This window comes from Gaeumannomyces tritici (genome assembly GCF_000145635.1).
Source record: "Gaeumannomyces tritici R3-111a-1 unplaced genomic scaffold supercont2.2, whole genome shotgun sequence".
Taxonomy (NCBI): domain Eukaryota; kingdom Fungi; phylum Ascomycota; class Sordariomycetes; order Magnaporthales; family Magnaporthaceae; genus Gaeumannomyces; species Gaeumannomyces tritici.
Window position 1 is genome coordinate 5,444,292 of NW_008804546.1, and position 14,905 is coordinate 5,459,196.

General features: G+C 59.1%; 5 protein-coding genes across 5 annotated transcripts in view; 2 read left to right on the forward strand and 3 right to left on the reverse strand.

Annotated features, from left to right (window-relative positions):
- Positions 1-6,689: 6,689 nt before the first annotated feature.
- GGTG_04377 (hypothetical protein) lies at positions 6,690-7,283 on the reverse strand (the record flags this gene model as incomplete). The annotated part of the gene is made up of 1 exon (XM_009222172.1): positions 6,690-7,283. One exon carries the CDS (start codon positions 7,281-7,283, stop codon positions 6,690-6,692), a length of 594 nt encoding a protein of 197 aa, XP_009220436.1.
- A 1,005-nt stretch (positions 7,284-8,288) lies between these two features.
- GGTG_04378 (hypothetical protein) lies at positions 8,289-9,353 on the reverse strand (the record flags this gene model as incomplete). Its single annotated transcript, XM_009222173.1, has 2 exons — positions 8,289-8,656; positions 9,206-9,353. The coding sequence occupies 2 exons, from the start codon at positions 9,351-9,353 to the stop codon at positions 8,289-8,291; spliced, it is 516 nt and encodes a 171-aa protein (XP_009220437.1).
- Positions 9,354-11,678: 2,325 nt separating this feature from the next.
- GGTG_04379 (hypothetical protein) lies at positions 11,679-12,904 on the forward strand. The gene has a single exon (XM_009222174.1). The coding sequence runs from the start codon at positions 11,781-11,783 to the stop codon at positions 12,735-12,737; it is 957 nt and encodes a 318-aa protein (XP_009220438.1). The 5' UTR covers positions 11,679-11,780; the 3' UTR covers positions 12,738-12,904.
- On the forward strand, positions 12,853-14,407 carry GGTG_04380 (tRNA wybutosine-synthesizing protein 2). Its single transcript, XM_009222175.1, has one exon. The coding sequence runs from the start codon at positions 12,964-12,966 to the stop codon at positions 14,230-14,232; it is 1,269 nt and encodes a 422-aa protein (XP_009220439.1). The 5' UTR covers positions 12,853-12,963; the 3' UTR covers positions 14,233-14,407.
- Positions 14,327-14,905, reverse strand: part of GGTG_04381 (hypothetical protein) — a gene marked incomplete at both ends in the record, with an annotated part of 960 nt that continues 381 nt past the window's right edge. Inside the window, one exon of the mRNA XM_009222176.1 lies at positions 14,327-14,814. Within this exon, the coding sequence (XP_009220440.1) occupies positions 14,327-14,814 (488 nt within the window). The remainder of the gene's footprint in view (positions 14,815-14,905) is intronic.

Below are 14,905 nucleotides of genomic sequence, written 5' to 3' on the forward strand. Positions count from 1 at the left end.
CGACGACGTATACTACACACACACACACACACACACACACACACACACACACACACACACACACACACACACACACACACACACACACACACACATCACCTGTCGGCTTGTAGTTGGTCTCAGGTGAGCCTGGACGCGGGCGCGAGCCTGAATACGGTCTGGGTCACACCTTCTCTCGTCATTTCTTCTTTTGTTGCTGTTGCTACTTGGAATTCCATCGTGTGCGGGTGTGCCCCGGGACGAGCTATTGTCTTGTAGGCGATATTAGGAGAGTGGCGCCCCATGAATCCGAAGCCGGTCAGCAGAACAGCGCGAGGGTTGCGTAAAAGTATTTATCAAGACCTTTTGCTTTCTTAGTTTATTCTATTCCCTATCTGTATCCTCCCCCCTCCCCATCAAAAGTATTGGCCCAGGGTCCCGACGCCACTCGTGATGCGGCTGCGGCTATGGCTTGGTGGACCACAGCCTCGCCCGGGTTCTCTGACAGCCATTCATGACCCACCCCTCTTACGGCGTGGGCTTCTTCTTTGCTTTTTTTCCCCTGGCGACCAAAATCCATCTGATCAGTCACATTTCCCGTCTCCGCCTCGCGGGCTTATCGAAACCTCGAGTTCCACTTTTTATTGGGTATTCTCGTGTTCGAACTCTAGTTGCTTTCTTTTGCTCTTCCTTTCCCTTTTCATCTTATCTATCTCCCTGCCTTGTATGGCCAGGGAAGCACCCTCGTGCCTTATCCATCACGCCAACGCTCTACCATGCGCACTGTCGAGTTTCCTGTCAACGTTTTATTGCTTTCTTCTACCGAGCGAGGAGCCGAGCGGACCGGCCCTAGGGAACTCTATCAGATTGCCGTCTCTATGCTGATGAATGGGGCTCAGACACGGTTGCTTAGGTGAAACCTGTTCCTGGCCAGGTGCTTTTCTTTGTTTTTGGCTTTGGGAATAAGTGTCTCTCTACGCAAGGCCGAACGGGTCGGATTGAGATCCCAGTACTGGAAAAATTGCCCAAGCAGTAGATGGTAATGGTGGGAGGCGAATCCCTTGGGCCAATCTGCTAGTTTGCTCCTTTCTTTTGCCACCTGCTCTGGCCACTTGCCTCCTTGGACCTGTGATCCTTGGGCTTGTGGTTGTCAGAAATATCGTGGCCCTGAAACAGCTTATTGGCAACTCTATGAAGGCTGGGCTGTTCCCGCATCTGGGTCGCCCGCTTCCAGTCGGGCCTTTACTCTTTGCTTCCGTTCCCTTACTTAATTTTCTTTTTCGCTTTTCATTCTTCCGTAAAGGTGGGGACCCTGGATGGCCGTGTGTCGTTTGATGGGCAGGGCATCGTCCGTGTGTGGTGCTGTCTGTTCCCTCCGCCCCAATTTCTTCAGCAGATAAGCAGCCCAGCAAGCACACAGACTCAAGATCGGCGGTGAATTGCCGCCTGATCGACGGGTTCATGGCAGGAAAGGAAGGTACCTCCTTGGTATTCTTGGGACCAGAACCCTCTCCCTCATCTCCCTTTACAGTACCCTTCTCATGAGAATACAGTTTTGGCTTGCCCTACCACTTGATAAACCTCGCTTACAGCATGCGCGCAGCACCGCACACACCTCTTTATCCGCTGGGGGGCTGCTCGATCCTGCTCGTGTGCCCCAGCTGTCACTGGTCGGCGTGCATGGGGGGACGGGTTCCCTGTGCTTGCGAGTTGCTTCGCCACCGGTCTCCTTTCGGCCTTCCTTCCCGGTCCTTTCATTGCGCCATCTGACCCCCAAAAATGACTCTTCAAACAGGCAGGATCCCCCGAGATGAGGGCGCTGATGGTGCTGATGGTGGCCTCCTCGGCCATGGCCTATAGCACCGCGTCCGCAGGGATAGTGCTCCGGCATTTGTTTCTTTTTTTTCCCCCTGACCACCGGGGAGAGGAGCTGCTTCGGGACGGATAACCACAAAAGAACCACGGTCAACGGTTGCTGCTGTTGGTCTCGCCAAAGGGGGAGGGGCGTGCGTGTTTGTCCGCTGCAGATCAGGGTTTTCGTGGGTTTGCAACAGGTTTGGTGAGAACGGAAGAGGCCCTCGCCCCCTTATCCGGACGCCTCCTCAACTAGCCATGCGAGGCGGTTTCCATTTCTTTTTCGAGACGGCGGCGCCTATCCTACCCCCACCCTTTTTTTTTGTTCTGCTTTGGAGCTCCGTTGGGGGTTGTATTGGCTTTGGTTTCTCCTCGGCGTTTGGGATGAAGAGCCGCCACCGCACCGGATGGGGGGAGAGGAAGAGGGATCACCCTTGCAGCGGACGGACAACGGCGTGTGTGTGTCCTACTCCATGCACGATATTCCCCGAGCCGGTCCAGCCAATGCATGCCGCCCCCTTCCACCGAGATGGCGCTATAGACTTGCTCGCGCTGGCCGTCTTTGCGCCTCTGGCTCCTTTTCCTAGTATGTTCCAAGTCCCGAGGATTGGTCTAGGAACGAGAACAAACCACAGCAGGCGATGTGGGCGTTCTGTGTCCGTTCTCCCCGGCCGTCACCCGAAACCCAAGTCTCTGCTTTCTCCTAGAGTCTTCACACACCGAAGCAAGCCTCAAGTTCTTGCAGGTCGTGGTTTTGCCTCCCAGCCAGCCACAAACCCCTCCCCAATCGCGGGATGGAGGCTCCGGCTCTCAAACCTAAGACCTTGCCGCGGGCCTGTGTTTTGCGACGAGCTATCTGGCAACCTAGGCTTAATGGTGTGTATCGCTTTATTTCTTCGTCTATTCTCACTGTAGCCTTCCCACCTCTCCGCCTTTCCGCCTCGATCCCTCCCCGGATTTCTCTGGGGCAAATGCCAAGCCGGTTTGCTATCGTGCATGGTGATCCCCTCTCTCCCCCGCGGCCCCATATCCCGTTCTGCCCGAGGGGAGGGGGCCAAGGATAAGAAACGAGCCGTGGGAGGGGCAAAGAAGAAAACTCTGGCGCCACTGGTGCCAGCCCGAGGACCCGCGGAACGGCGGCTAGACACTATTTTGTTTTAGTCCCTTGCTGAAAAGAAGACGGCAACAGACTGGAATCGCATGGTCGGGGTTTGACTCACGCGCGAGGAGGGAGCTCTGGAAGGTTTCGTCGTGGTTTGTTCTTTTTCCTTCTCTTGGACACTAGCAGGCCGACTTGGACACTAGCAGGTCGACTAAAAAGGTAAAAAATATGGTAGGATGGGAAGCGTGCAGCACCGGACGCGCTGTTGGCATCCTGCAGAGCACAGCTCACAACGGCCTCGAGGGGAATTGGTCGGGGAGACATGTTGATAATTTCCCTGGGCCAGAGCCTGGCGTACCCCTTTCTTGACTTGCATGGATCTCCGGTCTGCTGTGGTTGCGTGTGAGTTTGAGGGACAGGCAGAGAATCAAACCAGAGGGGGCAGGTTCCTTCCCCTCACATCCCTGCGACGCACACGCAACAACGGCCAAAGGAAGGACAGGGACGGGCTCACCAAAAATCACGTATCCTGGTCAAGAGGATGGCGACTTATTTGCCAACAACCTGCTGGCCGGATTTGGGGAGGCCGGGGATTCTGGGTTTACGCAATGCAAAGTGAAACGCGATCAGCGGTAGCCACCGAAGAAAAGAGACCGATGTAGCGACTGGGAATGATTGGGGCTGGTTTCTGGAACTGTCCCTGAACAGGACTGGTAGTGTTGCGTGCGTCTGAGGGGGCCTCGAGGGAAGCGTGGCCGAGAGCGCATGCTTCTGTCATATATCACATTCGCGTTTGAGCGGGCAGAGGAGGGGGTTGCCAGCACCCGAAGCCAGCCGAGGAAAAGAGGAACGCGGAGGGGTAATGGACATGGGACGGTTAGTCTGAAGGCCACTAGCCCTAGACGGGAGAGATGGACACAGACAACGCACACACGCACACACCATGTCCTCAAGTGATTCTAGAGTGGTATCGTTCTAGAGAGTGAGAGGTAGGCCATGCCAGACAGGCACAAACTGCGGATAGCAAAAGTCCCAGCGGAAGTAGCCATGGTAAAAGCACACTAAGCCTCAAGAGCGCCGATTCCTTTTTTTTGTTTCTTTTTATTCCCACATCCCCGCCGAGCCCTCGTCGTCCCATGTCCCCGGTCGGACCGAAGAGCTCTAAACATGGCCGGGTAATCCCTTGCCAAGGTCGGCAGATGGGTTGGTGGTGCGAGATTTGCTTTCGATTCGTGAGGGGTGGTGAAATCGCCTTATTTTGGTTCGGAATAAAGACCTGGTTTGGGTTTGCTAGGCTTGTTTTAATTTGTTTTGGCAAATGCTTGATGCGGCCATGACGGTGACCATGGGCAAACTGGATGGACCGTAGCTTCGCTCCTCTTGCTAGCTACTTTGCCCCGGGAGATGACGCTAAGCAGACGGTTCATGCTGCGCCTGTCTACCCCCCTTGGACTTGGAATGGTTGCCCTAAAAAAGCCCACACCACCACCATCGCCATCACTGTCACCGGCGTGGCCACCCTAAAGATGGATGCGTGGGTGGATGGGCCCTAGGATGAGGCCTGCCGAGGCTAGGAGACGAAGGGTGGGAGGGTGTTCCTTCCCTTCCACGGCTCTCGCCTCGGTCCTTGTTCTAGTCGTTTCTTTAGTTCCCTCTTTCAGCGGTTTGCGACCCTATGGTCTTGCCCGCATATCGTCGCGGTAACTGTCGGGTCAACGAGACTTTGAGGAAGGTGAATGGCATGTGAATCCTTTCTCGACCTTTTATTTTGAGCCCCGATTGGCTTCTCACCTTGGCCCCTAGCAAGGCTGTCCCCCTGGGGAGTTTATGCGTGGCGCTCGCAAGAACTAGTCGGAGCTGGGCAGAGTTCTGCCTAGTCCCTGCGGCGGACTCCCGATCTTTGGGGCTGTATTTTCTTTTCTCTCTTTCACCGCCGCTAGATGGTGTGCAAGAAAGAAAGCGATTCCAGCACCAACACACACACACCCTCTAATCTATCCATCTCCTCCTCCAATCCATTCTCTCCCCTCCCATTCTCTCCCCTCCACCCCAATGCACTATCCTCCGAGGCGCGGGCTAGGTTTGGGGCTGGCTGGGTATAGCGTTGGTCCGTCCATGGTTGGAACGCCCGCCTCCTCCTACGGCCGCCTTTGCGAGGGTGCATGAAAAGACTTACCACGGGGTTTTGTCTGCCCGCCGCCTTTAATCTTTTTGACTTTGTTTATTTCTATTAGGGAGGCGAGTCCTTTTGTTCTTCTCGGTTGGCTTCCCAGCCAGGTCCGGTGTCAGCCTTTTGTGAGGATTGCATCTTCTGTTCTTCTCTACTGTATCTTCCCTTGGTTCCTTGCAGGTCTTGGCCGTGATTTGATGGCCTTGTTAATGTGTTTCGCCCTGGCAGGCACGCGAGGAAGGCCCTTAGTTGCGTCCAGCACGCGGCAAATGTATTGAGCTATCTGCTTCATGCAGGTACCAGTCCCAGCCAGACCTGCTCACCCACCGAACCGGTGCCGCAGACTCGGGGGCGTCAGCACAGTCCCCCACCAGACGAGAGCCGGGCGGCCCCCCGATCCCGACCGCATCCCCCATCTCCCGCCGGCGCATGGACGCCGGGGGAGTAACGGCAGCAGGGGACCCAGGATGCGGTGGTTGGCGAACAAGGCCGCGCGTGCCCTCGCTGAGCTGCCGCCGTCCGGCTGCTCGCGCCTTTCTATTCCTAGCATTGTGCAGACGCTGGGGGGAGGGAGAGGAGCGAAACGGAGAGTTTTTTTCCTGCTCCTTTTCGTTGCTTCTCGCTTCTCGCTTCTCCACGGGGGGCCCTGCATGTGCATTAGTGCGGGACGAACGGAATGGCAAGGCTGGCGGGGACCAGGTTTCCTAGGCATCGATGTCTTTTTGGTCTCTGCTCCGGAGGGCGTGTGTGTGTGTGTGTGTGTGTGTGTGTGTGAGGATGAGGGTGAGAGTGAGCAGAGATGGCAAACAAAACAACAAGATGGGATCATGCCCGCAAGGCCCAGCGTCGACGCGGGGGGCTTTGTCACGCCGCCGTCAGCAAAACGATCCCATCGGCCTTTGTCGGGGATAGGCCCAAGTTTCTCTCCTGTTGCTAATACTGATTTCGACTTGTGTGTTTGCGAATTTTCTCCTTTGCTCTGCATCGCTCACCGGTTTGTCTTGGTCTTGTCGCGACCTTTTACTCGTCCAGGCGGGCGGGAAAATTGGATGGAAATTTTGTGGTTCGGGACAGCTCAAGGCCCAAGCAAAAGGCACTAATGCAAACGCAGCAGCCTCGCTGGCTCGGCACAAAATTGTTGCTGATCCTGGGTGAAAGGGAACCTAGCGAAAGTGAGCCTAGAGAAAGGGAACCTAGAACTCACACTACTAGCGTAGTGCCTGGGCTAGAGATTACTGCAGGTGCCGGTGACGTAAGGTCAGAGAGTCGGCATCTCGCTAGCCTGTTCGGGGGCAAGGCTGGCTGCTGGCTGCTGCTCGCCGAGGCCCACCCCCATTAGCGGGACGCGAGCTCTAGTTCTTGTGTGTTTTTTTTTCAGCAAGGGCTGGGATGGGTTGGGTTCGGTTGCGAGGAGGAGAAAGCGAACTGGCGGCCAGCACGTATGCCTTCTTCGTCTCCTTGCCGGGAACAGGGCTTGAGCCTTGCATATGTTCCATATCAGCCGCCCGAACCCAGGCCCGCTCACCCACCAACACGACTGGGAAGGTCCTTTTGTCCTAGAAGCCCGAGGTACATACATGGTACCTAGATGGAAGATGGAAGAGGGAGCCGGGGCTGGCCCGCCTGGCGGGCGTGAAACGAAGCACGCAGCCTTCCCGGGGCTCGCCAGCTAGAGGACGCGCCAGCAACCATCGCGCGACGACGTGCCCTAGCGTGGCACTTGATGACTGGCCCGTGGGGGATGCCAGCATTAGGGCTAGGAATGCTAGGCGACGCGATGGACTCTCTTACGGTGGGTAGGGTGGGCGTGCGTGTTGTTGTGGTGGCTGCTCTCTTCATCTCCTCATCCTGGAGAACAGAAACACAATGCTGCAAGCAGTAGCCTTGATGCATGTTGCAGAGAACAGGGATATCCGCACCGACGGCTGGACGGCTGGCTGGCTGGCTGGCTGAGAAGGATAGCGCAAATGGGGAGAGAGGCTCCGGGGAGGGGAGCCGGATCGACAGGCGGTCTAGCTTGCTTCCTGCGCTGCGGGCCAAAGTACATTGTCGTCCCTGCTGGAGCGCGCATGACGTTAATGCGCGGCACAGTGCCGCCTCCATCAGCCAGCCCAAGATGGCCTTGGCCGAGGGCACAACGCCATGCCCAGTTTGGGTTGGGTTGGGCAGGCGGTTCATGCTTTGATATGGGTCGTCAGCGTTGGGTGGGAGGAAGTTGATGTGAGGGAGGGAGGGTGTGTCGGAGTCGTGTCATGGCATGAGGGTGGGCTTGGCTGAGGAGGAAGCCATCGTCGTCGTCGTCGTTGGGATGCGTGGGGACGATGCGGCAAACAAGGAAACACGGAAAGTTTCTGCGATCCAGGATATGAAATACGGCCGACATGCAGCATTCGACGCCCCTTTTCTTCGCTTCCCCTCCCCTTTAATCACGCCCCTGTCGCGACTAGAGTGCTGCAATATGCCTTCTTGGACAACAACCGGAGGCGGTCCAGACCACAGGGAACGCAGGATGGCGACGTAGCCAGACGCTACCTACGTGTTGCGTTGCGTAGCACACGGTTACGAATCAGCCGTGTTTGTCCTGTTTGTTCCCGTGGTCATGCTTCCGTTGCCTTTTATGCCGTGGCTTTTTTCCCCTTTTCTTCTCCGCCACTCTTCACCCCTTTTGTCCATGATCGCCAGCGAGATCCGCGACCGGGCAAGCATGGCCACACGCGCACACACACAGACACACACTTCCAAAGTCCCGACATGCCGACTAGACCTTGATAGGTTAAACAGCAGGTAGGAAAACAATCCGATCTGCCTGGTCCGTAACTCGCGTCCCCGGCACTGTCCTCTGACACGCTGCGCTCCTGGGTCCATCCCCGTAGCGCCGACCGGCAAGGCATTGACGGCCATACAAGGCTCAACCTGAACGGGAGATGCCCGTCGCTGCTGTCGGGACTAGCGGAGACATGGTGGTCCTGTCTGTCTGATGTGTCGAGGCCATATGCGTATCACGTGATATATGTCTCCATCACGCGGCGGCAAATCACGGGGCGTTGTTCCAAATAGCCACAACTTGGCAAATACGTCCGAGCACGTTGTTTTTGATGAAGACGGCGAGCAGACGCTTGCTGCTGCTGCATCGATAGTCTGCTTCACCACAAAACAAGAAGGGTTGGTCAACAAGGGAACCAGTCAGGTGCCCGGCCCAGCACCCGCGACGCTGTGTGGTCCAATGACAACGGCAGCCCACCATCCATCGTCGGCCGACATGCGAGGCTGCCAGCCAGTGCCCACCCACCCTCTTTTTCGCCCGCCCCGGGTGGGCTGCGGAGATTTTCCCCTCTGCATCACGCGAGGCTTGCAGATGTGGCGCGCAAGAGGTTTAGGGCGTGCGTGCAGGTGTGGACGCGGAGGGTGGGAGCCGGCCGCGCCTAGCCCTGGATTGCTCAGGGCCCTGGCCCGCGGAAACACACCGGCGACACTAACGGCCGGGACTGGCCTGAGGTTGGCGTCGCCAAGAGGAGGGAGGAAGGGGAGGGGAGCGACGGGCACTGGCCCGGCTATAGAGCAAGAGGGCAGTAGTAGGCATGAGATATGCGTGACGAACCTGCGGCTAAGCAGTGACAAGAACCGGCATCGCAGGGCTAGCCTTGCCTAGCCCTTCGGCCTGCAGTCCCACCCGTCCCGGATATACGCCGAGAGAGGTTGCCACCACCCGTACCGGAGTCTACTCTCCGGCGGCGAGCCGTTGGTCGCCCCCAAACTGTGGAGGCGTTCTGGACGAGCGGATAGGAGAATGTGGGATTAAAGAGCGTACCGAGAATGCCGCATCAAATAGACATGGGCTGGCAATGCCTAGACCAGCACACACGCCACGAGGTTAAGTCAATAGTCCAACGCATGCAGAGGCAACCCCTGAGAGCTGCGGTAACTGAGAGGCCAGGAAGAATGGTGGACGCAACGCAGCACCGCAATCGCGAGCCTTGAATACCTAGCCAGTTGATGCATGTCTCTGCCCTGCCCCAGCTGACTCCCCTTGATCATACGACCCAGGCATGGACTGGGTCTCGCCAGTTTGCCAGCACGACTGCTAGCCGCCAGGTACTGACTGGGAGTGGGATAAAGATAGAATGCAGATATGTGGGGAGAGTCACGGCCCCGGCCTTGACGGGCTCGATGCCTGTACTCGCCGCTCGTGTCCCCTGGGCCTACTCTTAGGAGGCGTGCCGCCACGCCGCGATAGTCGGGCGTGTACATACGTGGTATGTACTAGTAGCATGGTCGTTATGGCGGCGTGTCCACACACACGCACATATGGCTTATCGCCTCAGCATGGTTGGGAGTGTGCATACCTACCTGCCTACCCACGAACGCAGTCCTGTCTGCTCCTCCTTGTGTATGCGTCGCCATTACTCACTGCTCATAGGCCTGGCCGAGCCCGTCCGGGGATGGAAAGAAAATGCGAGGTAGGAAGGAAAATGCGAGGTAGGACTTGGCGATGGCCTCCGAGTAGCACTCGTAGCCGATGAGCAGCTCCCACCCCCGGGGCCAGACTCCCAACTTGCATCTCGACCCCACAGGATAGTCTTATCTAGGAAATGCTTGCGATAATGGGTGGGAGGAAGAAGAAGCGCAGGAGTAAAAAGCAAACTATGAGGTGGGCTAGAGCAAAAGTAGAAGGTGATAGAAAGAAGATGACGGAAAGAAAAAGTGACAGAATACTGCAGAGAAGGATTAGGAGTGGAATTGCCTCTTCTGTTGCGGAAAACACCTCACAGAGTGTGGGTACACTGTACGGTCGTGCGGGGAGCAGGACGGACAGGCAGGGGAATAGAGATGGCTACCCTAATGGCCCTGATTTGCTGTAAGAGGTAGTATCGGTACAACACTGACATGTTATAGCCCTGACAGCCCTGACAGACGGGCGCGGGTCGAGAAAGCGGCCGCAGGTCCTGGCCGGGGCTCGCTTTCTTGGGCCCGAAGGACGACGGCGAAAGGGCTCGCTTTCTTGGACCCGAAGGACGACGGCGAAAGAGCGGTGTCCAGCCAGGTGCCGCAATGTCGCAATCAACGCCTTGACGTGTTTGCAGCTCGTTCTGTTATTTTTTTTTATGCCCCCTGTGTCCGTCCCAACGCCGTGAGGCCCCCATGCAAGCCCTTGGATCCGTTAATTTCGGGACCCGAGACCTCCCGCGGCTTGCACACACGGGCCCGTTCGTTCGTTTTCTTTGGCCAGGAAAGATATGTACCCTCGATAGCCAAGTTACTCGGCCCTTGGGCGATATCAGGTGACCAAACGACGACGGCGGGATATCCGCAGACTAGTGGCCGCTCTTGTGGTGGTCGAGGTGCTACCGTTACCCAAGGCTGCCTTTCTGTCACCTCCCCGCTGAGGGTGGTGGGCTACCGCGTGTGTTTGGCCCCCTTTTTTTTGAGCTGAGAGTTTTCGTCCAGCGGGTTCACCGTGCGCAACGAGGCATGGGGCGGAAGTATGGGGCCGAAAATACACCGTTATGCCTAAATGTAAAGCGACAGGAACTAGGGGAGAGGCGTGGCAAAGGGGAGAGAGATGGTTGGATAGGGAAGAGCCAAGGTAAAAGTGACAAGTGACAGCAGATAGGAAGGGCGCAGAAACGCCACACAAGAACCCCGGTGTGGAAGAGGAGCAGCCAAGTCAAAAAAGGTTAAAATACGTTGGAAGTGGAGCAGGACAAGAAGGGGGAAAGCAACGAAAAGACAAGGGATTGCTCTCCTACCAGCTCTGCTCTTTTGCAACATGCTAACGCACCAACAACAGGTCGCAAAAGGCTAGCCTCGAGTAGGCCTTTTCCCACTGCCAGGCTGGCTACTCTGTATCAGGTTTAGTTGCAAGGCATGTCCGGGTGATGCTAGGCAGGGTGGTCCAAAATTGCATTTGGGGGACGGAGAGGGCCAGTCGCGGCACTCAATAAACGCCTTCACTGCCGGCTAGTATTGGGAGTAGGGAGAAAGGGCTAGAGAACAGGGTAAGAATATGGTAGGAAAAGGGTAGAGAAGGGATAGAGGGTAGACAGGAAAGGGGGAGAAAATGGTGTTCAAACAGGATAATGAGACGGTCCATCAAATAGGATAGCTTGGACAAGCTACTTGGTAGCCATGCCTGCTCCCCACTGTCGATCGACTGCGCATCTGGAAAAGGACGGCCGACCCCAAGGCATTCCATTTACACAGCCCGCCCCGACTGCGAAACCGGCTTCGGCCCCGGCGGCGGGGGTGTCCATGCGGCAGCGTCATGAGGTGGCGGCGGTAGTCGCTGTCCCTGAGCCACGGCCACCCGAGGACGTTGCGGACCGGGAAGGGACTTGAACCCGTTGCGCCGTCAGACCCCGCCTCGACGAGGTCTGGGGCGCGCGCAGAACGCCAAGGCCGTTGTTTGAAGCGCACACGTCTTTCGGAAGGCGGGTGGACGGCGGGTGGACGGCGGGTGGATGATTCTGTTGCGAGCTCTGACGTTGAGTCCGCTTGCTGGCGTCGTGGTGTAGTGAGACTGGTCCGTGCGTCAGCTCCCCGCGCCGGCTCCAGCTTCTGGACCTCGGCAGCAAAGCCGAGTAAGACACAGAGTGAGAGCGGAGCTTCTCAAGCTATCATGCCCGACAAAACATCAAGCGAGAACAAGTACACAATTCACCTCTACACTCCATCGAAATGTCGTCCGACAAGGCAGCCCGCAGGCTGGACGCCATCGGCCGCCAGCTCGCCCCGGCCGACGACAACAACACCCTGCCGCCCATCAAGACGGTGGCGGGCGACTCGGCGTCGCCGCGCGTCAAGGACAAGGTGGTCATCGTCACGGGCGCCAACTCGCCGCTCGGCATCGGCCGCGCCGCCGCCCACCAGTTCGCCGCCAACGGCGCGCGCGCCGTCTACCTCTGCGACCACGACGACTCGCACCTCCTGGCCCACCAGCGCGAGATGCTCTCCCTCTACGCCTCCCCACCACACCAAGGGCCCGCTCTAGAGGTGCACGTGCGGCAGTTCGACGCGGCCGACGAGGAGGCCGTCAAGGGCGTGGTCGCCGACGCGCTGGCGCGGTACGGGCGGCTCGACGTCTTCTTCGCCAACGCGGGCGTGGTGGGGCCGCCCACTCTCTTCACCGACGCCGACGCCGACGGCTTCATGGACGTCATGCGCGTCAACGCCCTGGGGCCCTTTTTGGCCGCCAAGCACGCCGCGCCCGCCATGGGCCGCGTCGTGCCGTCCAAGCCCGTGTCCGGGGGTAGCATCATCATGACGGCGTCGGTCGCCGGGATCCGCTCCAACGCCGGCCCGACCCCCTACAGCGCTAGCAAGGCCGCCGTCGTGTCCATGGCCCAGACCATGGCGTACCAGCTGGCGGGGACCGGGGTGCGCGTGAACGCCATCTGCCCCGGCCTGATCGAGACGGGCATGACGGCCCCCGTGTTTGAGGGCGCCCGCCGCCGCGGCACCGAGGGCAAGGTCGGGCAGCTGAACCCGCTCAAGAGGGCGGCCCACGCCGACGAGGTGGCCCGCGTTGCGCTGTTTCTGGGCAGCGACGAGAGCTCGTATGTCAACGGCCAGGCCTGGGCTGTCGACGGCGGCCTGAGTGCGGGGCATCCGTACGTCCCGGGGAAGACGAGCTAGCTGGGCGGGGATTTCTGCTGAGGCACAAACAAGACATTTTGCGTGTTGCGTGTTACCCGAGTTACACTTTTAGCGTTAATTTGTAAACTCTGACAACGTCTTGTAAGCATGGACAACGTCTTGAAAAAATGTGAGAGTTGTTGATTTGTTTTTATGGACCCCACCATGCAAGCTTTGAACCGCGTCGAGACCCTCTTCCTTAGTCGCTCCTCTTCCAACCCAGACCATGGCGCAACAAGATGACGAAAGAGCAACCACACAACGCCAGGACGCAACGCCACGCCCGCCCAAAAAGCCGAGGGCCAAGAAACCCAAGGCCGAAAACCCCATCACGGCCGCCGTGACAGAATGGCTTGCCACAACTTCCCATAGCAGCAGCAGCAGCCTTGACGATGACCCAACGCGGCAGCTCCTGCTCGACTCGGCGCCCAAGCGCTGGGTCGTCTACGAGCCCATGGTCCTCCTGCCCAGCGGCAGCTTCGCGTCGGACGCCTGGCGCGCCGCCCTCGCCGGCTCCGGGGCGGCGGACGCCTCTCGCCTGTGGGCCGCCGTCCTCGCGGCCCTGTCGGCCCGCTCCCCTACTACCCCGCTGACGCACCTGGCCGTCAACGAGGGCATCCCGCCGCTGAGCGCCGGGGGTCGCGGTGGGGAAAACGTGCTGCGCAGCCCCAGCGGCCTGCGCATTCTGCACGGGGACTTTGGGCCCGCCGCCGTGGTGGTGGACGACGACGAGGGTGTCGTGTCGGACGACAATTTCGACCGCGCCTTTTGGGTCTCGACGCGCCAGAACGACATCTGCCAGACGTGGGCGCCGCGCTGGACCATGTTCAGCCGCGGCAACGTCAAGGAGAAGGCGCGGCTGCTGGGTCTCGTCACGACCACCAGAAACGGGTGGGCCGCGGACCTGTACGCCGGCATCGGCTACTTTACCTTCTCGTACGTGCGCCTCGGCCTGCGCGTGCTGGCCTGGGAGCTGAACCCGTGGAGCGTCGAGGGCCTGCGGCGCGGCGCGGCGCGCAACGGCTGGCGCGTACGTGTAGTGCGCGGGGCCGCCGACCTGGCGCGCCACACGGCGGAGCTGGTGGGGGAGGGGGAGGGGGACGAGGGTGGTGTGCGCATTGTGGTGTTTCAGGAGAGCAACGAGCAGGCCGCCAGGCGCGTCGCGGAGCTGCGCGAGGCGGAGGCGGAGGCGGCGGTCGAGCTCCATCACATCAACTGCGGGTTCCTGCCGTCGAGCGCGCCGTCGTGGCGGGCGGCGCTGGACATGGCGGCCGGGAACGGGAGGGGCGGTGGGGATTGCTGGCTGCACCTGCACGAGAACGTGGGCGTGGCGCAGATCGGGGCGCGCGCGGCCGAGGTCCAGGAGCTGCTGGCCGGGTGGGCGGCGGATCGGGACGGCGAGATAGCGACGGTCGAGGTGGAGCACACGGAAATGGTCAAGACGTTTGCGCCCGACGTCTGGCACTGCGTGTTTGACGTGCGCGTAGGGAGGTGATTTTGGACGGGACAAAAGAGACAACGCTCGAGACATGACAAAGATATATATGGCATTCACACATTAGATAACCCCAACCAGGCAACCAACCAGATCAGTGGTGTCTCCTAAACATGGCCGGCACGTTCTCATCCACCACGGCCTTTTGCTCCATAAACTTCCGCTGCGTCTCCTCCTCGCGGTCCAGTCGCTCGTGCTTCTTAAAGTGCTCAATGTCCTCGGGGTGCGTCAGGTCCTCCAGCCTCGTGTTCTCGTCGTGGTACTTTTCCCAGTGGTGGATCTCGTACTCGTACTCGTCGTCGCCGTGGTGGCCCGGCCCCGTGCCCATGTCCGGCAGCAGGTGCCCTGCCCGGATAAAGTCGTCCCACTCGGCGCGGCTGACGTGGCCGTCGTGGTCGGCGTCCAGCAGGTCCAGCAGCTCGTGCGCAATCTCGTCGACGCGGTGCTGGGCCACGTGCTTGTTGGACTCGTCCATCAGGCCGTAGGTGCGCAGAAGCTCGTCGGCGTCGAGGTAGCCGTCGCCGTTGAAGTCGTGCAGGGTGAAGAAGGAGGCGGCGTCGAAGCCGTGCGCGTGGTGCTCTTCTGTTGGGCTTGTTAGAGGGGGAGAGGCAGGAAGGGAGAGAGAGAGAGAGAGAGAGAGAGAGAGAGAGAGAGAGAGAGAGAGAGAGAGGAG